General features: G+C 42.1%; 2 protein-coding genes across 12 annotated transcripts in view; one reads left to right on the plus strand and one right to left on the minus strand.

Annotated features, from left to right (window-relative positions):
- TPMT (thiopurine S-methyltransferase) overlaps nucleotides 1–9,837 on the minus strand; it is a 29,375-nt gene extending 19,538 nt beyond the window's left edge. For 6 of the 8 annotated variants that reach the window (XR_008465160.1, XR_008465161.1, XM_054193640.1 and 3 more), the window contains exons 1-5: nucleotides 9,069–9,159; nucleotides 7,009–7,170; nucleotides 6,139–6,231; nucleotides 4,906–5,038; nucleotides 4,387–4,439 (exon numbers count right to left, since the gene is read on the minus strand). Coding sequence is in view for 6 of the 8 variants with exons in the window: in XM_054193640.1 (XP_054049615.1) it covers nucleotides 4,387–4,439; nucleotides 4,906–5,038; nucleotides 6,139–6,231; nucleotides 7,009–7,148 (419 nt within the window). In the remaining 2 variants the exon portion in view is untranslated. Of the gene's footprint in view, nucleotides 1–4,386; nucleotides 4,440–4,905; nucleotides 5,039–6,138; nucleotides 6,232–7,008; nucleotides 7,171–7,713; nucleotides 7,872–9,068; nucleotides 9,223–9,697 lie in introns of those variants that run through there. The other 2 variants (XM_054193642.1, XM_054193641.1) reach the window with 2 other exon arrangements.
- The window catches only part of KDM1B (lysine demethylase 1B), a 35,052-nt gene continuing 25,404 nt past the window's right edge, over nucleotides 8,031–17,678 (plus strand). For 2 of the 4 annotated variants that reach the window (XM_054193632.1, XM_054193633.1), the window contains exons 1-7: nucleotides 8,031–8,116; nucleotides 10,751–10,853; nucleotides 11,670–11,794; nucleotides 13,641–13,730; nucleotides 14,728–14,839; nucleotides 15,552–15,668; nucleotides 16,631–16,669. In XM_054193632.1, the coding sequence (XP_054049607.1) occupies nucleotides 10,764–10,853; nucleotides 11,670–11,794; nucleotides 13,641–13,730; nucleotides 14,728–14,839; nucleotides 15,552–15,668; nucleotides 16,631–16,669 (573 nt within the window). In that variant the 5' untranslated portion in view covers nucleotides 8,031–8,116; nucleotides 10,751–10,763. Of the gene's footprint in view, nucleotides 8,117–10,575; nucleotides 10,854–11,669; nucleotides 11,795–13,640; nucleotides 13,731–14,727; nucleotides 14,840–15,551; nucleotides 15,669–16,630; nucleotides 16,670–17,678 lie in introns of those variants that run through there. The other 2 variants (XM_054193634.1, XM_054193635.1) reach the window with 1 other exon arrangement.

A 17,678-nucleotide genomic window follows, 5' to 3' on the forward strand; every position in this document is an offset into this window, starting at 1 on the left:
TAAACACAAATCTGGGGTTTTGGCAATCATACCCTGCTGTGACCCTTGAGGCTGCACTAACATGCACTCAGCACATCAGTAGTTCTTGGCCACCTTCTAAAACCCATGCATGATTTCAAACGCAAGTTAAAGAAGGTGCCTCGTTGCTTTACTATCACTGAACTCAGCATGCTCAGTAATTTCAGACACCTCAGTTCCCAGCTACGTGCCCAGGACAGTTAGCGTCAGCTTGCAATTTGTTTGATGTTTGAAAAGCCAAGCTACACTGCTGCTTGCCTCAGTCTACCACTGCCCCAGACATTATTTTTGCTCCTGGATATGCTGGCACATGGCTTCAATGACCAGCCAAAACCTGCAAACGGCCAAGACTATTGGGAAGTGCCTTTATTGATGGATGGTAAGAGCAGTCAGGGTGCAACTAGAGATGAGCATATTTGGGAGGAAGAAGGAAGAGCCTTGTTTCTGGCAATTATTAAACCAGGAGTTGAGAGTAAGGTAGTAATAATGTAAATTGCATACTTTTATAGAAAGTTGGAAATAAGTTTACTTAGTGAGAAAAATATGGTATGGAATTGTGCAATACTTTTCTGCCTACTAGGAGGGTGTCAGAGTCCAACTGCATCACCTCTTTCTTCACTTCTCTACTGGTTTTTGGCTGGGGTAGATTTACATTTCTTCATAGTAGCTTGTATGGGGCTATGTTTTGGATTTGTGCTGAAAACAGTGTCGATAACACACTGATGTTTTAGTTACTGCTGAGCAGTGCTTACACAGAATCAACGCCTTTTCTGCTCCTCACCCCACCCCACCAGCGAGTTGGCTGGGGGGTGCACAAAAAGTTGGGAGGGGGCACAGGTGGGACAGCTGACCCCAACCAACCAAAGGGATATTCCATATCATATGACATCATGCTCAGCAATGGGGGGAGGTTGGCAAGGGGGTCACTGCTTGGGACTGGCTGGGCATCAGTCAATTGGTGGTGGGAAATTGTTTTCATTTCATCACTTGTCTTTCTTGGGTTTTATTTTCCTCTCTCTTTGGTGTGTTGGGTTTTTTTTTCCCTTACTTTTTTTTTAAACTTTTTAATTATTAAACTGTTTTCATCTCAACCCACAAGTTTCTTTCTCAATTTTACCCTTCTGATTGTCCCCGCCGTCCCACCAGGGGGCGGGGAATGGACAAGCAGCTGTGTAGTGCTTAGTTGCCAGCTGGGCTTAAACCACAACTTCTTCTCCTGGCATTGTTATATCTCTGGAATCTAACCTAGAAGCTGATCCTGTATTTCTCACTCTATAGTGATGAGACATGATAACGTGTTTAAGTCCTGACTTCTTTTAAAGTTTGCCAAGACTAAGCATCTAATTTAAATAACCAGCCTCTTAAATGAAAGGAGATTTTTAAAGAGACAGTTAAACATGCAATGGGCACAAGGGGGACAAAGCGAAGTCTAGTGGGGCAGGTGACAAACTTGATCTTCTGACACTTGGACGCCGTTCTCCTCTTTGCATAGCTGGGTCTGCTGTGTGACCTTAGGCAAGTTCCTGAAGTTTTTTGCACTTGTCTTTTCCTCCCAACTTTAATCTGGTCTAACTGGAATGGTGGCGGTGGCTCCATACAGGCATTTCATGTAATTTACTCCCTACCGATTTCAAGAGGGTCTACAGACATCGCAGGCTGCAGACAGTCTCACGCTGTGGCCTTCCCCCAGTCCTGGTCTCCCGGGTGCCCAGATCTCAGGACCTGCTGAGCATCTGGGTGCTCCCTGCTCGTCTGCACATCAAGTTTCCTTCTCAGGAGAACAAGCCATGAGGAAAAAGGTCAAAAAAGGTACACAGCTGTCTTTCATCCTGGTGCAGAATCAGGATGAAGCTAAGGTCTTAAGACATGCTTGTCTTGGGTGTACCTTTCACTATGCCAGTACCTTTTAGCACCACATTATCTCCTGTTATGTGTTTATATGGTACGTAGCACGAGAGATCACAGTCCAGGTACTACCACAACTAATAAAAATTAACATGTAAAGCAGAAATTCACATATCTGTAGAAAACCCACTGGATTTAAGCAGTAAAGTTGTGAATTTCTATCTTTGCATAAGTTTAGTAGTTTCAGTTAATGCAATTTTAAATTTTTTTTAAAGCCTTGCAGCCATGATTGTATTAGGAGGTACAATGGTTGTGTAATATAACTGTTTTACATATGTCCCAGAGTTTCCACAAAGAGCAGTAATTCCTGTTACTCTTTAACTAGCCGAAGTCTTTGAAATGTCTCATTCTGACAAAGGTCAGGAGCACATCTGAGTTCTCCGCTAATGAATGCTAGGCTAATGGAGATCAAAAGGATTTGTTTGCAGGCCAGCCTCAGCAAGACAGAAGTAAGTTTAATTTCCATAATTACTGGATAATTAATCAAATTGTCTGCACATAGAAACTAGAAGAGTGCGTACATTCTTCTAGTCACAGGTATTTGCTGACTGCTATAGGGAAAGCAGCTCGTACTTTCACTATAACTGCACCCAGTACAGACCCATGCACCCAGAACGTCTATTTGCCAATTTATTTTCTGGGTGACAAACTATGTGCGGGTCCCAGTAACATGCATGGAAAATGTCACTAATTAATTATTCCATAGTATTATTCCATCATCTTATGATGGAAGTTACAGATTTTACCATGCTACTTGCTACAAAACTTAGAACTGAGATTTTTCAAAAATTGCTGACAAGGAGCTTAAGCAATCCCTGGGCAACTTGTCAACTCACAGCAAGGATTTAAAGGGATCTACACAGCAAGTAGCTACGTTGCAGGGGCAAGGCAGGGAAGAAAACCAGGCAGTATCTACAAAGTCATGTTCATATACAGCTCATCTGATCCAAGGCACTCACTTTGCAGGGCTTGTTATACATACATTATCCAAACCAACTAGAGTCAGCTGCACCAGCAGAAGTCTTAACAATGGTCTATTGTCTAAAAGATTTGGGATTTTAGTAATGAATATTCTTTTTTTCCAATTTATGCAGATTTAAAAAAAAATAAATCACGCAGTAAGCACCATATTCTGGCGTCCTAAACTACCTATTACGCCTGTAAATGCAGTAGCTCTGAAAAGCTAACGATTAAGACTTGACCTCCTCCTTCTTATTGAACAGCCATGAAGCAAAACCTCAATCCTGACAGTTGTTTGTAAGAAAAGCAAACAAACACACAAAACTTCACCAGAATTTTACTATCTAGGGAAAGTCATGTCTGAGTAAGAACTGCAAGAGGAGGGAACTACAGTGCAGGACTCTGGGCACCTTCAGCTTCCTACAAGATACATTACAAAACCAGAAATAACACTGTTTTCTTGCATGCTCTCCAATATCCAGCTACCTCAGCACCAGTCTGGGTCTGAGGACATTTTAGGACAGACTTAAAAATGCCGGTTGTCAACACCACTTCTGGGGACAAATAAATAAGCCAGACGCATTACTGTCCAAGGCAGAATCTTCTATGCTAGAGGCTGGAGAGAGTTGTAAGTCCTCCTGCAGTCCCTGTACAACTTGGTAATTTTCAAAATTCCCCCACCAGCTGACACTTGAGCAGAAGGTCAGGTGCAAAGCCACCACAAAATCTGAGAAGCAACATTTGAGGCCATGAAGCACAATGAGTTAAAACATTTTTCATGAGTCAGTAATGCGGATTGTATTGAAATATTTTGCATTTTCTGTTGTGTCTTTTAACTAAGAAATAAGGATGTTTCAGCATTAAAAATCCTTCAAAAGAGATTAGTAAGTTGAGACATGTTTGTCAAGACACTTGGAGTCAGTGTTTGACAACATATTGTGCTGTCACATAAACTGCAGTGATGCGATGTACTTCAAGCCCATCGAGAAAAGCATGTTAAGTAAAGCACAGGACACATATAATCAATAGGTACAGCTTATGTACCTATGTATATGTTAATGAATAGTTTGGGGAAATAAAATATATCTAGTACTTCGTTAAAGGAAAAGCTGTCTAAGAAGACACCTCTGGTATATTTTCTTTACTTTTACTAAGCTACTCTTTGTAAGGGATTGTGCTAGGGTTTTTGCTTTGTAGAATCCATCAACAGTATTAAACATAATTTGTTTTCACTGTAAAAGCAAACACAGTTTTCTATAATCATAGGACAGCTTAGAACAAGAAGCCCATTTAAAGATACTTAGTTGGCATCTTTATCTACTGGTCAACAACAGAGTTAATTTTTGTTAAAGATTGGCTATTCACATAGAATCATACAAGTTAATAAGAGTTTTCTTGAGAAGACCTGTTTCAAATCTTTATGGCTGATTCAAATAAAATATTATGGCAGTATTAATACATCTTTGACTACAGAAAATTATAGAACACATTGTGTATTCCTACCTGGACAAATCATAAATACTGCAGCAGTACAGAGAAATGTTCCCAGAAGTACTCTACAATAAAAAGCAAAGGAAACAATACTTATCAGCAAACTATCTTTAAATATACACTTATAAATGTATATTTATACTTTATACCTTAAAATATACACATATATACACTCAGGTGTAATTGGGAAAAACTGTGAGAAGCTTTTTACTTTTTCTTTATTGAGGTACCTCTCCTGATCACCTTGAGAGGTTCTGATCTATCAAGGCACGCAGCTGTCCAATTTTAAAATACATTTACTTTACATTCAGGTGCTTCAATGCCGTAAGAAAAGAAGGCCAAAGTAATACGCTCAAAAGAAGAGCTTCTCAGTGCAAAATTACAACTCAGAGCTTCCTTTCAGACCTCTTCAGGAGAGGTGAATGATTACCAGTAAGACAGAGGCATAAAAGCAGAATGACTTGTTTGCTCAGTTATGCCTGCACTGCATGATTAACCACACCAGATCATTCCACAGCGCAGGAAACATACCTGCAACTTTTTTGCTCCTGAAATCTCTGGGACTGGCTCCTCGCAATAAGGCAGACTGTGTTCTGCAAAAAAATCCTTCAGCGCTTGCTCGCTGATTTCCACACCAACAACGCTGTGTCCCACGTCCGCCAGCCTGCACATGGCAGAGAGAGGTCCCAAGTTTACGTAAGGCCCAAAGGCTGGGCCATTACCAAATGGGTTATCTCCCATGCAGCATTGATTCATTAGAGAAACTCTGGTTTTAGGACATAATTGTATGTCTAATCCTGACTTTCTGGAGCGTTCACCTTTTATTGAACACCTCCCCCTCCATGATCAGAGCCTAAATTCGCACCACTCAGCATACAGTTGAGGAGGACTTACAGGCTTTATTTAGATCCAATGAATTATTCATTTATTTCTATGAACTCGATGAAAACAAAGGTGAGTACACAGAGAAACTGTCCGTTTTCGGTTGACAGAAATATGTTCTGCTCTGAACTGCAGCGGCTGAGGCCGCTGAGGTCCACCCAGCTGCTTCTGCGGCTTGGCAGCACCAGGCAGCAGGGTGCGGCAACCTCCCGGCTGCTGCAGCTCAGTGCGACAGCAACTCGCGTCGGAGCCTGCACTCAGACGAGTGAGTAGTTACCGTGATAAAACCTGGTGACTGGAACTAACCTGATTCCTCGCGGATGCAGTTCAGTCAGGGTTTTTTTGGTTTGTTGTTCCCTCCCTCCAAGAAAAAAACCCACTGGCTTATACGACCCCTAATTGTGAATATAACCCACGCAAAAAAGTAAAAGTAAAATAATAAATGTAAAAAAGAGGAAGTTATATTTAGCCCAAATCATTTAAGTTCCCAGTGCAACACGCCACATGGCCCCTTGAAAATGTGCTCTGGCACAACCGACCTCATTGCAGGCAATTTAAGCTGGCATTGCCACCAAAAGAAGCAGCGTCAAGGGCAGAGCTTCAGCCACTCTGTCCATCACAAATTCAGCATTCCCCAACCTGAACTCGGGACAATCAGGAGGACTTTCAGGTTGCTCCTTATCCATCCCATTTATGCTACTATACAAAACGCCAGCAAACAAAACCAAACTTCCTCCTCCCTTCAGCCTCCAGTGACGCTGCTTTCCTACCACTGGAGATGCGGCGCATTTCCATTGGCCAATGTAAGGTTGGGAATTCCCCTTCTCCTTCCCTCCCTCCCCACATCAAATAAGATTTTTGCACTTATAAACTGTGCTTTACCATTTCATCTCTACTGCTTTACCACAAAGTGGGAAAAATATCCTCAGTCCACTCCTGCCATTTAAAAGAACATCCAGATACTTCTGTAGGAGCCTGCAGAAGAACAGACATGTTTTACTTAACGCTGCGAGTATTTGCGCTGACACACTGAAAGCCAAGTGCTACATGCTATGCCAGGTTAACACACAAACTCCATGATGGAACATAGGTTCCTAGTCCAACCTGCTTCATACCATAAGAACATAAAATAAAAAACATTCACTTTCTGTTTACTTAGAAAGAAAGTACATTTAATTTCTGTTAGAAAATAACACATTTCTCTTTGTTCTGTTTTCTGTTCGTCTTTTCAAGTAAACAAACCAACCAACCTGCCTCTAAGAGGGCCACAATAGACAAACAGAATAATTATTAAACTTCTGTATCAATCAAATCACTTATACAGGTCTTAAATGTAACTTTTCTTGGTTGCAAAACTATATAATCAGGTTTTCTCTCTTAGGCCCCTGTCTTTCAGTGCATGGTAATTGCTGCCATGCCCTATGCATATTGTTTTAGGCCCCAGTTTTATAACTTATGAACAGCAGTGCAGAGCTTCGCATCATAAAATTTAAGATTCTTAGTCAAGTTATCCAAGCTTTATAGTTTAAAACTTAAGAGTAGAAGTTCTAAATGCAATGCAATCCTTTCTTTTCTCTGCCCTTTTTTGACAAATGTAGGCCACAAAAATATTTATTTTATTTTCAAGCTGTGTAAAAGAATTTTCCTTTTGTAAATGCTCCATTTTCGTTTAAGAGTTTTTTGACTGAGTCAAGTCATTCATCTCACAGCATTTTTTTTAAACATCCTAGGCAGAAGAGTAAAGTCACGTACGGATGCCCTTGTTCCTTGTGAAATCCAGTGTTACCCATTTCCCATTTTTGCAGCCATTCCTCTTCAGACACCACTCTGTCTTTTTGTGACCCGATATCGGTGCCTTCCAGGCCCCAGGATGCATTGGCTAGGCGGTCCATCGTCCCCAGGGAGCGCCAGTAGCTGTGAAAAACGACAGAAAAATTACCCCCACCCAATGAATGATTTGCAACCGGCTCTTGCTTCCTTGAATCAAATACAAATTTAGTACCGTTTAAGAGATTATAACTTGGCAACTATTTAAATGTAGCTATAGAGAACGTGATAGAGGATACTCTTGCTATGGGTGGCTAGACTTTTTCCCCCGGAGCGAAGCCTGTTCAAACGCACCCATCTGGACGCCACAGAAGCGCCGGTGCCCTCCCGTTTTAAACACATCTGGAAGACACCCAGAGGCTGCCCGGCCCCATTGCCCGGGGAGGCGGGGGGGGGGAACGACACGGACGGACACCGAGGGGGCAACCGCAGGCCCAAGCCCAGGGCCGGTCAGTGAGTAGGTCGATACCGACACTTCTCCCTCTCTCGCCTGAAACCCGTGGGCAAACCGCGGGGGCGAGGAGCCGCTGGGGGCGAGGGGGACCCGGAAGGACCCTGCGGGGTTCGGCGCCCCCCATGTCCCCCTTATCGCGCTCCCCCCCCAGCCCGGGTGGCGGCGGCGGCGGGTACCTGCGCGGCGGCGGGTCCCTCGGGGGGCTGCGAGGACGGGGCGGCGCCTCCCTGCCCCCCCCTCGCTACGCACCGCGGAGAGCGGAAGCGGCGGCAGGAGGAGGCGGGCTGAGGGTGCACGGCACCGGGGAGGAGGAGGAGGAGGAGGATGAGGATGGCGGCGGCGGCGGTGAGTGACCCCCTTCCCCCGGCTGCAGCGCCCGGCGGGGGGGTTGCTGACATCCGCCCTTCCCGGGCGGCGGGGCAGGTGCGAGCGCTGCCCCCGTCCTCACCTTCCCCCTTCCCTCTCTCCCTCCCTCCCTTCGCCCTTCTCCCCGCTTTTCTCCCCCGCTGCAGCTCTAGCAGGAGGCGGCGCGGACACGCGTGGATGTGGTCTCCGGCCCCCGAGTGACCCGGCCCCGAGGTGAGTGCCAGGCTGCTCGCGCCTGGGGGGGAGCTCCCCCCGGGGGCGCCCCCGCCTCGTCGCCGGTGACATCCCCTCCGGGGACACCCCTCCGCCGGGGACTTCCCCCCGGGACCCCTCTGCCGGCGTCCCCGCCCGCCAGCTGTCACAGCGGCGGCCCGGGGACGGCGAGCCCCGGGGACGCGGCGGGGGAGGCCGGCTGTCAGCCTGGGCCGGCCGGGCACCGGCGGCGGAGCTGGGGCTGAGTTGTAGAGGGGCGGGCACGTCGTGGTCCCAGCTGCCCTGCTTCATCGGGCCGCTCTCGTTTCCTCCCTCGGTGTCAGTGTGTGTGCGGTTTCTTCTGTTTTTTTCTCTTCCCCCCCCCCGCTCCCCTGCCCCCCTCCCCCCCGAGACAAACTTGCTGTCAGCTGCCCAGGTAAAGCCCCACAAAGCTTTCCCGTGCAGGCCACGCGTTACCGACGGATGAAACGTTATAGAATGTGACAGCGTATTACGCACCTCTCTCTCTCTCTGTCCTTTTAAAGGGCTCATTTTCTCAGCCAATACGATAATGTTTCTAGGATGCAGAGTCATGTAAAGCTTAGTAAAGTGAGCGATGTTTGCGTGTTCTTTAAAAATTTGTGGGGTTTTTTTTTTTTTGGGGGGGGGGGGGTGTTGTTTGTTTTGGGAGGGGAAATGGGGGCAAAGTGGCATGCAACTGGAAGCAATGGCCTTGCTTACCGTTATACGCATAAGACGATCTCTTTTTCTTTCTCCCCACCTCCCTCTTCCCCCTCCCCTGGCGCTTACAGCAAAAATACGTTTGTGATTCTGCACGACTGGCCTCTGCCTTTCAAAATGGGAGGCCTCTCTGCACCTTAAATATTTTTACCAGCCTTCTTAGCGAGTGATAACTGACGCCTTTTCTTTTTCTAACCCCTGTACACAAGGGAACGGCTGCCTGTCCTTTTACCTTCTGGGATGACGGGCCTTGCAGCCGCACCAGACTGTGGTCACCTGGTAGTCACCAAAATGAGTCTCCTGGCGCCTTGCTCAGTGCTAAGGTAGTCCATGGCCTACGACTGTAAAGGCAGCAGCACGTAGGAACGATTATCTCGCGTCAGAAGCTAAGGTGATAGAAAGAGAGATTGTTGTGCCACTGATCCAGAAGGAAAGCTCTGGGGGAAGAAAAAAAAAAAAGCAAGCCACCATTTCCTGGGGCGTTGCACAGTAGTTTAGGGAAATCTCATGTAAACGAAACTGGTTGGTTTTCCTTTCTCTGCTCTCCAACCTCATCCACCCCCATACAGTGGTAAGTTAGGATGGAGTCATGCTTTTTTTTTTTTAGGTAATATGGATTGACTTAATTCTTTTTTTTCCTCTCTCTAGTTATAATTGGGTGGGTTGCATACAAAAAAGACAGTTATTTTTTGTATTGGCTTGTCAGAACTAATTTTTCACTTCTCTGGCTATCAAGTGATTTCTCTTCCTTTCCCAAATCAATTTCTTTTATCTTGAGAGGAGAATAAAGCACCAATTTACTTGATTTGCATCAGCTTCATTTGAAATGTTGTAAAAATGCACATTCTCTCCTCCTGTTACCTTTACTTTTAGCAGAATCTCTGAACGAAGCTAGTGCTGCCGTGTCCGTCACTGCCAACTTGAACAAGGAAGATGCAGCCTGGAACAGAGAGAATTGAGAAGTCTCAAATATATTAAAAAAAAAAAAATAATTACAAACTGATCCCTACTACAACAATATAACATTCATGATGCGGTGCTGCAGTATAAGGGTTTTATTTCCACTTCCTTTCTATGCGTGGTGGAGCACATTTAGGTTTAATTCTTCCTCTAGGCTCTATTTATTTGTGTTTTACTCCCTGTGAAAAGAATGCCTTTGATAATAACATTTTAAATATGCTTTCATATTTCCGTGGCATGCTTTCTCACAGCTTACGTGATAAACTGTGGTCTTTTCTGTGTTCCCACCTATGTGGTCAAAGACAGCTATAGAGCTCTCTTGTGGCATAAATGTTTTCTTTTCTCCTGTAGGATCCTCAACAGCAAAGTTTGTAATATTCCAATCACATATAATTGCAATGCAACTGCAGTTTAGACTTTAAATTCTGATGTACTTTCATAGGAGCGTGTGCAGGTCTTGGAACTGGTTGTTCTCCTGGTATTAAACATCTTTCCAGTACGCTGTTTGGAAAAGTGCTTTACAGTGCAAATCTCTTGCTACCAATAAATCAGTAGTTAGCAGGACAAGCGTTACTCAGAGTGGCATTTCAATGGTTGCATTATGAGCTGACGTTCTATTCACTTTGCCAACCCAAATTCCAGTCCAGGTCTTCACGTAATGCAAATCAGATTATTGAAATCCAGGGTATGCTGATCTGGAACAGCCTGTCAAGATGTACTCAAGGATCTAATCTTAACTCCGAATTTAGTTTAAAATAGTAGTATTGTTCCTTTCCCGTAATGCCTCATTCTCATTTTCCTCCTGAATTAATAGCCAAGCTAAACGGATTCTTACCTAGGTAACTCTGACAAAAGTAGTATTATGAATGGTTGTACTGACCAAATGATTAGACAGCTCTGCAAAGTCACGCAATTTAATTTTTTTTCTTAACTACTGCCTATGTTGTTTTGCAGATCTAATAATACAATGTCAACTGGAAGGGTACGAACGAAAAAAAAGGCATGTTCTTCAGACCAGTCTCCAGATAACCTTCCTCTGAGGAGTTCTGGAAGACAGGTACTTATAATAATTTAAAAACACATGGGTTCATACTCTGGTATTTTTTATTTTCTGTTGACATTTAGAAAGAATGGGGGCTTCATTGTGGATAAGTGGACTTGTCCAGAGAGAGGGAAAATTGGATAATTCTGCGAATAAGTAGGCAAAGTATCTCATTTGTGAACAATATCCAGAAAAGACAAATGTTCATTATAACCTGTAAATACTTGATGTGTTAAAAATACAACCATAGACTTACGTACAGCCAGACAAAGCTGCCTGCCCACCCAGACAGAGGCCTAAAACAACACAATACATAGTATCTTTGAGGCCCAGAAGAGACATTTGGTATACAGCTTTGTATCTGGAGTCCAAAAAAAAGCCCCAAGCCTACCTTAATATTTTATCTGAGGTGCAGATAAGATTGCCACTAATCAATAAGTACACAAAGAAGGGATTTTCTTCTTCTGAAGGAGAAAGAGAATTAATACACGAGGCTTGACTCATTAGCATGTGATAGAGCTTAAAATATGATTTACACTCAAAGCTTTCCTTATAATTTCATCAATGGCATCAGTAAGACTAAGGCAAGACATTTTTAGCTTTAAATGATATTTCCAGCCTTACTGGTTTTTGCCTTTTTTTGGTGTAGAAAAACTGACCTACTTTGACAGCTGTTTCATGCTGCAGCTATTTCACAGTGGATACAAAAATTTTCATTAGTACCATTTTAACCATTTGATGCTACCCACAAGCTGCAAAACTGTCTGAATGCCATTTTGTAGAAGATGCGTTTGTGTAATTTCTGGTCAGATTTCAGCTATTCTTTATTAGGTGAAGAAGAAAGCGGCTGAAGCAGCAGATGATGATGATGAAGCGTCAGAGAAGAAATATAGAAAGTGTGAAAAAGCTGGATGCACTGCAACATGTCCCGTTTGCTTTGCCAGTGCAGCTGAAAGGTTTGTTTCTTTTTATTTGCATTTTCCATGGGCTTTCCTAAACTTGCAGCTGAAGTTTACGATCCGAACTATGTTCTGAAAAAATCCCTTTATTTCTAAATGTAGAGGGAGAATCAAAAGTTACTAATATGAGTCTTAAGATGCCAGGAAAGTGTCATAAGTTATTCCTGTTGTGGATAACTTTCTACTGTGCAAGTTGCTAATTCAGATATAGAATATCTTTAGAATACGCTTATTTATGTTATTAATGGTGTCTTCTGGAACACGCCTTGCTTCTATGAAACTGAGAGCATATTAGTGTAATCTGAGGAAGCTAAACTTGCTTTCAAGATGGAAAATGAAACCGTCATTTACTGCAGTAAGTCTTTACCACTCTTTCGTTGGAATGCTTTGCAGTCTGAGGTGAGACTGAGACCTTGAAATTTTAGGTCTTGGGAGACTGTTGTACTTATTTGAACTCGTTATTTTTGAGTTGTTCGTGGCTTTCTGTGTACTCGCACAAGTCCTTTTGCATTCTGATCCTGGAGGTACTGAACGCATGATACTGGCAAGATGTATCTATAATAAGTAACGCATTAGAACTCATTATGCAGCAGGCAGACTGTAATTATATAGCCACCTCCCTGGTTAATTGAGACAAACTTCCCTTGTTTTATTTATTTTCCAATGATCTAAAATAATTCAGTGCTTCATTCGGTTATCTATGTGGATTGTTCTCTGGTGGCAGGAGGTCAATGTATTCTGGATGTTGTCATAGGAAAGCCAAGTGTTTTGGCAGTGGCGTAAGAGACTTGTAGGGGCAATGAGCACCTGAGAGATCAGCATTGGCGATACTGTGGTTTTTATTGAGGAAACAATAGATACTGCTTAGTCATCTTTTTGAATTGTTATTTTACTCTTTTTGATTTCCACCCCCCACCCCCCCAAGAACATAGTTTCAACATTATTTATTTGAGATGAGATCATTTCATGGCTAGCTATTTCAGTTAGTAGCTTAAGTCACTGCTTTTTACCTCATGCTTTTTACCTCGTGCATTTATCTTATTGAGTTTAATGAGAGTTTCCTAAGTGAAGAGCGATTGCTTTGTCTGAAGAATATAATCTTTGCTAATAGATATTTCTTTCTGTGAGTAATAAAGAATAAATCCCCAGAATGTGTAACTGCTTCCTCAGGGTTTTCTCTCATTGGGTTAAAATCACAGCCAATTTGGTCACGTGAAAAAAACAGGCAACATCTGTTTTGTATTCAGATTTGCCTTTATAGTTTTGTCAGTTGTTCTGGGGATGGGATTTTGTAATGATTTATGAATCAATTGATCATGCATACAAGAAAAATACTAATTTAAATGATCCCTCCCACCCCTGCACTAATGTCAGAACAAAATGGAACAAAGTAAAGGAACTGTAAGTTCCTATGGAGAAGGACTTTGCCTTTGTATACATTTGCAAAATGCTTGGTGTGTCACAGCACATATTGTAAGACCAAATGTATTTAATGTTCAGGAAATGTCTGCTTAAAGGGTACTAAAGACAGGCTCAGTTGACCATTGTTAGCAGGAGGTTGCTGGAAGCCAGACCAACTATAAAACTGCACATTGTGTACATTTTGCCTCCTTTGCATCTGGTGCTGCTTAGTTTGGAAACTGGAAATGTTTGAGACAATTGAAATGATCTTATTGTTATTTGTATGAGTGTAGAGCCTTGTGTAAGTCAGCCTTCATGAATGTCACATAAAGCCCTGGCTTGTCCTAAGTATTTTGTTTGCAGTCTAGAATGTGCTACTGTCAATAGGGAGATTTTTTCCTAAATGTATCGTAACACTATTTCTATGTCTCCTGCATTACAGATGCGCTAAAAATGGGTATACGTCTAGATGGTATCATCTTTCCTGTGGGGAACACTTCTGCAATGAATGTTTTGACCACTATTACCGAAGGTAAATTTGCCAATTAAGGTTGTGCTTTTTCAGTGCTTATTAAAATTTAGCAGACATTACAACTGTTGAAACATCATGTACAAAGACCTGTCCTCTGTGCTTGCTTTATTCAACCTGAGGCTTGGATATTGGTGCTAAAACTGCAGGTGTTGTATGGCCTAATTGTCAACTTAAACAGCAGCGTGAATAAAACTGGTTACTTCAGGCAGGCTGGTTTGTGTGCAGTTATTCTGAAGCTTTTGTCTTGTTTTAAAAAACAACAGCAGAGAATTTTAAACAACAACAGTTTTAAGTATATGTATTTTCCTTTATAAAGCAAAATTCACTTTACAATGTGGGTTCAAGATACCTTGCCTCTCTGTAACATCAAATCAGTAAGCAGATTTAACTCTTGCGGTTCAGTTACCATGAAAACTGGTCAGGCTCACAGAGTGTTTTTGGCTCCAAGCTCCTTCCCATTTGAGTGGGAGTTGAGTCCAGCTCTACTAAGACTTATATTAGGAAGAATGACTTTACTGAAAGAGTGGTCAGGCACTGGAACAGCCTGCCCAGGGAGGTGGTTGAGTCACCATCCCTAGAGGTATTTAAGAAATGTGTAGATTTGGCACTTCAGGGCATGCTCTAGTGGCAGAGATTGTAGGCGTTTTTTTGTGTGTGTATGGTTGGACTCGATGATCTCAAAGGCCCTTTCCAACCATGAAGATTCTATGACTTTTGGGTGCTTATAAGCTTAGCAGTACCTGTGACTCTGTCCAGACCTTAGATACCGGGAAGTGTGCTCATGATCATGAGGACATAATGGTCAGGATGCAATTTATTGCTATTTTAAGAACGATGACTTTCTCTTTTTTAAATAGGAAAAATACAGGACTCTCTACAGTCTTATTTCTTGGTCCTGAAATAAAATGTTTAATTTTAGACTAACTGCTATTGCTTGAAATGAACTAGATATTCAATTTTCTAAGTGCTTGCTATTTTCTTTTTGCTTTCTTCTTAGCCATAAAGATGGTTATGAGAAATATACTGCCTGGAAAAGGATTTGGACAAGTAATGGTAAAAGTGAGCCCAGTCCAAAAGCCTTCATGGCTGATCAACAGCTTCCTTACTGGGTAAGATAGAAGGTGATTTATTTAATAGGGTATGTTTCAATGTGATGTTCTGATGTGAATTTCTGACATTGTATGTTCAAGGAGCAGGTCAGCTGAGTTTTCCTGGGGGTCTTCCAGTATTAGAAGACTGCAGAAAAGATCAAAAGGATAATTCTGATCAGCTCCTCCATTGTTGGAGACCTCCCCCACACCCCACAAAGAACAACCTTCTGTTGCTTTTCAGTGAAGTAGCAGCTAAGATGTGTGATGTCCAGGTAGAATAAGACTTGGTGGGGGAAAGGAAGTGTGCCAGCTATAGGAAAGTGTGAAAGACGTGCCAAACAGATTTTGTATTTCCCTGGTAAAGAGAGCTGAAGAAGAGAGACCGGAATGGAAGTTTGTTGTTGGGTTTTTTTGTTGTTGTTTTTGAAGTGGTGAACAACGTGTTTTTGCAGTAATGCTTGCTTGCAAACCCACTGAAGACCATAGTAACGGTGTTGAATTAATTTTGGAGTTAGGTTCTGTGGAGAAATTCAGTCTCCCAGGAGATGGGCACAAGGTTTCTGTACACCAAATGTCTTACTAACGACCTGAGTATTACATGAGAACGAATTTAACAATTGTATTTGACAGCTTTCTCACATCTCTCTGCTTTCTAATTGGTTAGTTACGCTTCGTTAATCTTATCTGTAATCAGCAACAAGTAAAAACATGTTTGTTTTTTGACCTGTAGGTGCAGTGCACAAAGCCAGACTGTGGTAAATGGCGTCAGCTGACAAAGGAAATCCAGCTGACACCACAAATTGCAAAAACCTACAGATGTGGTATGAAACTGAACAATTCCACCAAGGTAACACAGAAGACTTCTGCTCCTATTGAAATGAACAAGTTGATTTTTTTTTTTTTTTGTTTGCAGACATTAATTGCTTATTGTTTTGCTGCTTAATGTTTCTAATGCCAAAACAATTGCCTGATGGCCTGGAGAGCTGCACGGTGACAGGTCTACACGCTGTTGAGACTTTTTGTTTCCTGAGTGGAAATGTCAAGAAAGAAGTATCTGGAAAATACTCTTTCTCTGCATAGTCAATTGTAAAATCCTTCATTCTGAAACTATGGAAAGATTAGCAGCATGTACAAAACAGACATACACCAAAATGTTTATTTTGGTTTTGTTTGGCCATGCTTCATTATTGAGGAGAGCATTTGAAAAGCCCAATGGGCTTTTATTGATTTATAGCAACTTTGTCATGGGACTTTACATGAAAACTTTCAGCTTTGGCATTAAGATAACTCTTGAAATCTGAAAGAGTCCTTATAGTGCCATAGAATTTATATAGCTAAAAACATAACATGAATATACTGACCATACAAAAATCGGAAGGGTCAGCACTTCCTCTTGAAACTTTGTGATAAAGAGCCTCTTAAAAATAAATGAGAATTTTTTTTATAGTCTAGACTGGAAGAGTCTCTCTTGAAAATGTGCACTCTTTCCAGATTTTTTTCTATAAAATTCCTCCCCCACTCCCCCTTGTTTGTTTCAGTGTTCCACTAGATTTCATGGAATAAAATGTGTATCTTAATGTCTGATCAGCAGAAACTATTTAACAAATGAGAAACATTTTATGGTGTTTATGGTGTGTTGTGTTTTTAACTATGCATTTCTCTCTCTGCTACAGAAGGCTAACACTAATACCTTTTTTGTTTATTTTTTAAGTTTAAAGAACTATGCCACAGCCAAATTACTTTTGGTTTACGTTTACTTTTTCTTGTACAGCTTAAGAATAGCTCTTACACCACTCACTTCTCTTTCAGACTGAGGGCTCAGACCAGTGTTCCATGCCTGAGGACTTGGTGAGTAGTGGCTGTTCCTTCTCATTTGTCCTAAAATATAAAAGCAATCTTAAAGCATGGCATATTTCTTTCCTTTTCTTGGTCCTTTGGCCAATTACAGTGGTATTCATGCATTTTGCTCAGGAAACTGTCAGATACAATTTGCAACAGAGCCTAGGGCCTTCTACTGTCTCATCTTTTTCCTCTATTCCCTTACCATGCCAAATAGCTTTCAGGTGGTTCGTGGTGTCTTTGAGCTGTGGCCTAAGAGTCAAGGTTTACTCCTAATTCTGATTTTTGGTCAGGCAAAACAGTATTCGGCTGCCAGCTTTCAAATAAAATTCCCCATCCTAAAATTTCCCTGTCTTTCAGGTGGTTTCTATCTTTAGTAAAGCTGGTCTCCTCTTTTTGAAGACTACAAGAGAACATCAAAACATGTTTTCTCTCTCCTCTCCCGCATAATACGAAATTAGACTTGATGTACGTTGGTGTTGCAATGGGTTTATGATCATATAACCCTGTATTTCAGATTTAGTATGACCTGATGTTCAATAAGCCAATGTTGGCAAGTGTAACTGAGGTACTTCTATCCCAGGAAACATGTTCAAGATTACTGTTGACTCTTGTAGAAGCTTCGTGGTTTTGTTTCCTTAATGCATGCTTGATTTGTAAATTAAGGCTGAATCATTAGTGTTTGTTAGGGTTTTAAGAGGTCTTTGATGGGGATAGCAGAATCTAATTGATCCGTTAGCGTAGACTTTTCAGATTTCTGGATGCATAAACAACTGTAAATGGTCTGATAAAAGGCCTGATAAGGCATAGATGTGTTGTCATGTCATCTGTTTGCTTGCCACGTGGGTGTGGAGTTTGTGAAGTTTCAGCTTCATTTCTGAAGGGATTAATGCTACGGGTTTTCTGTGTCAGGCTGAGGAAGGGGAAAGAGGGAGAGAAAATGTCTTTATGACTTGCAATTCTGAGATTGGTACTTCTAGTGCTTTTTGGTCTCAGTTTGGGAGGGAGGGGGGTAATT

The sequence above is a fragment of the Rissa tridactyla genome, chromosome 2, assembly GCF_028500815.1.
Source record: "Rissa tridactyla isolate bRisTri1 chromosome 2, bRisTri1.patW.cur.20221130, whole genome shotgun sequence".
Lineage (NCBI taxonomy): Eukaryota > Metazoa > Chordata > Aves > Charadriiformes > Laridae > Rissa > Rissa tridactyla.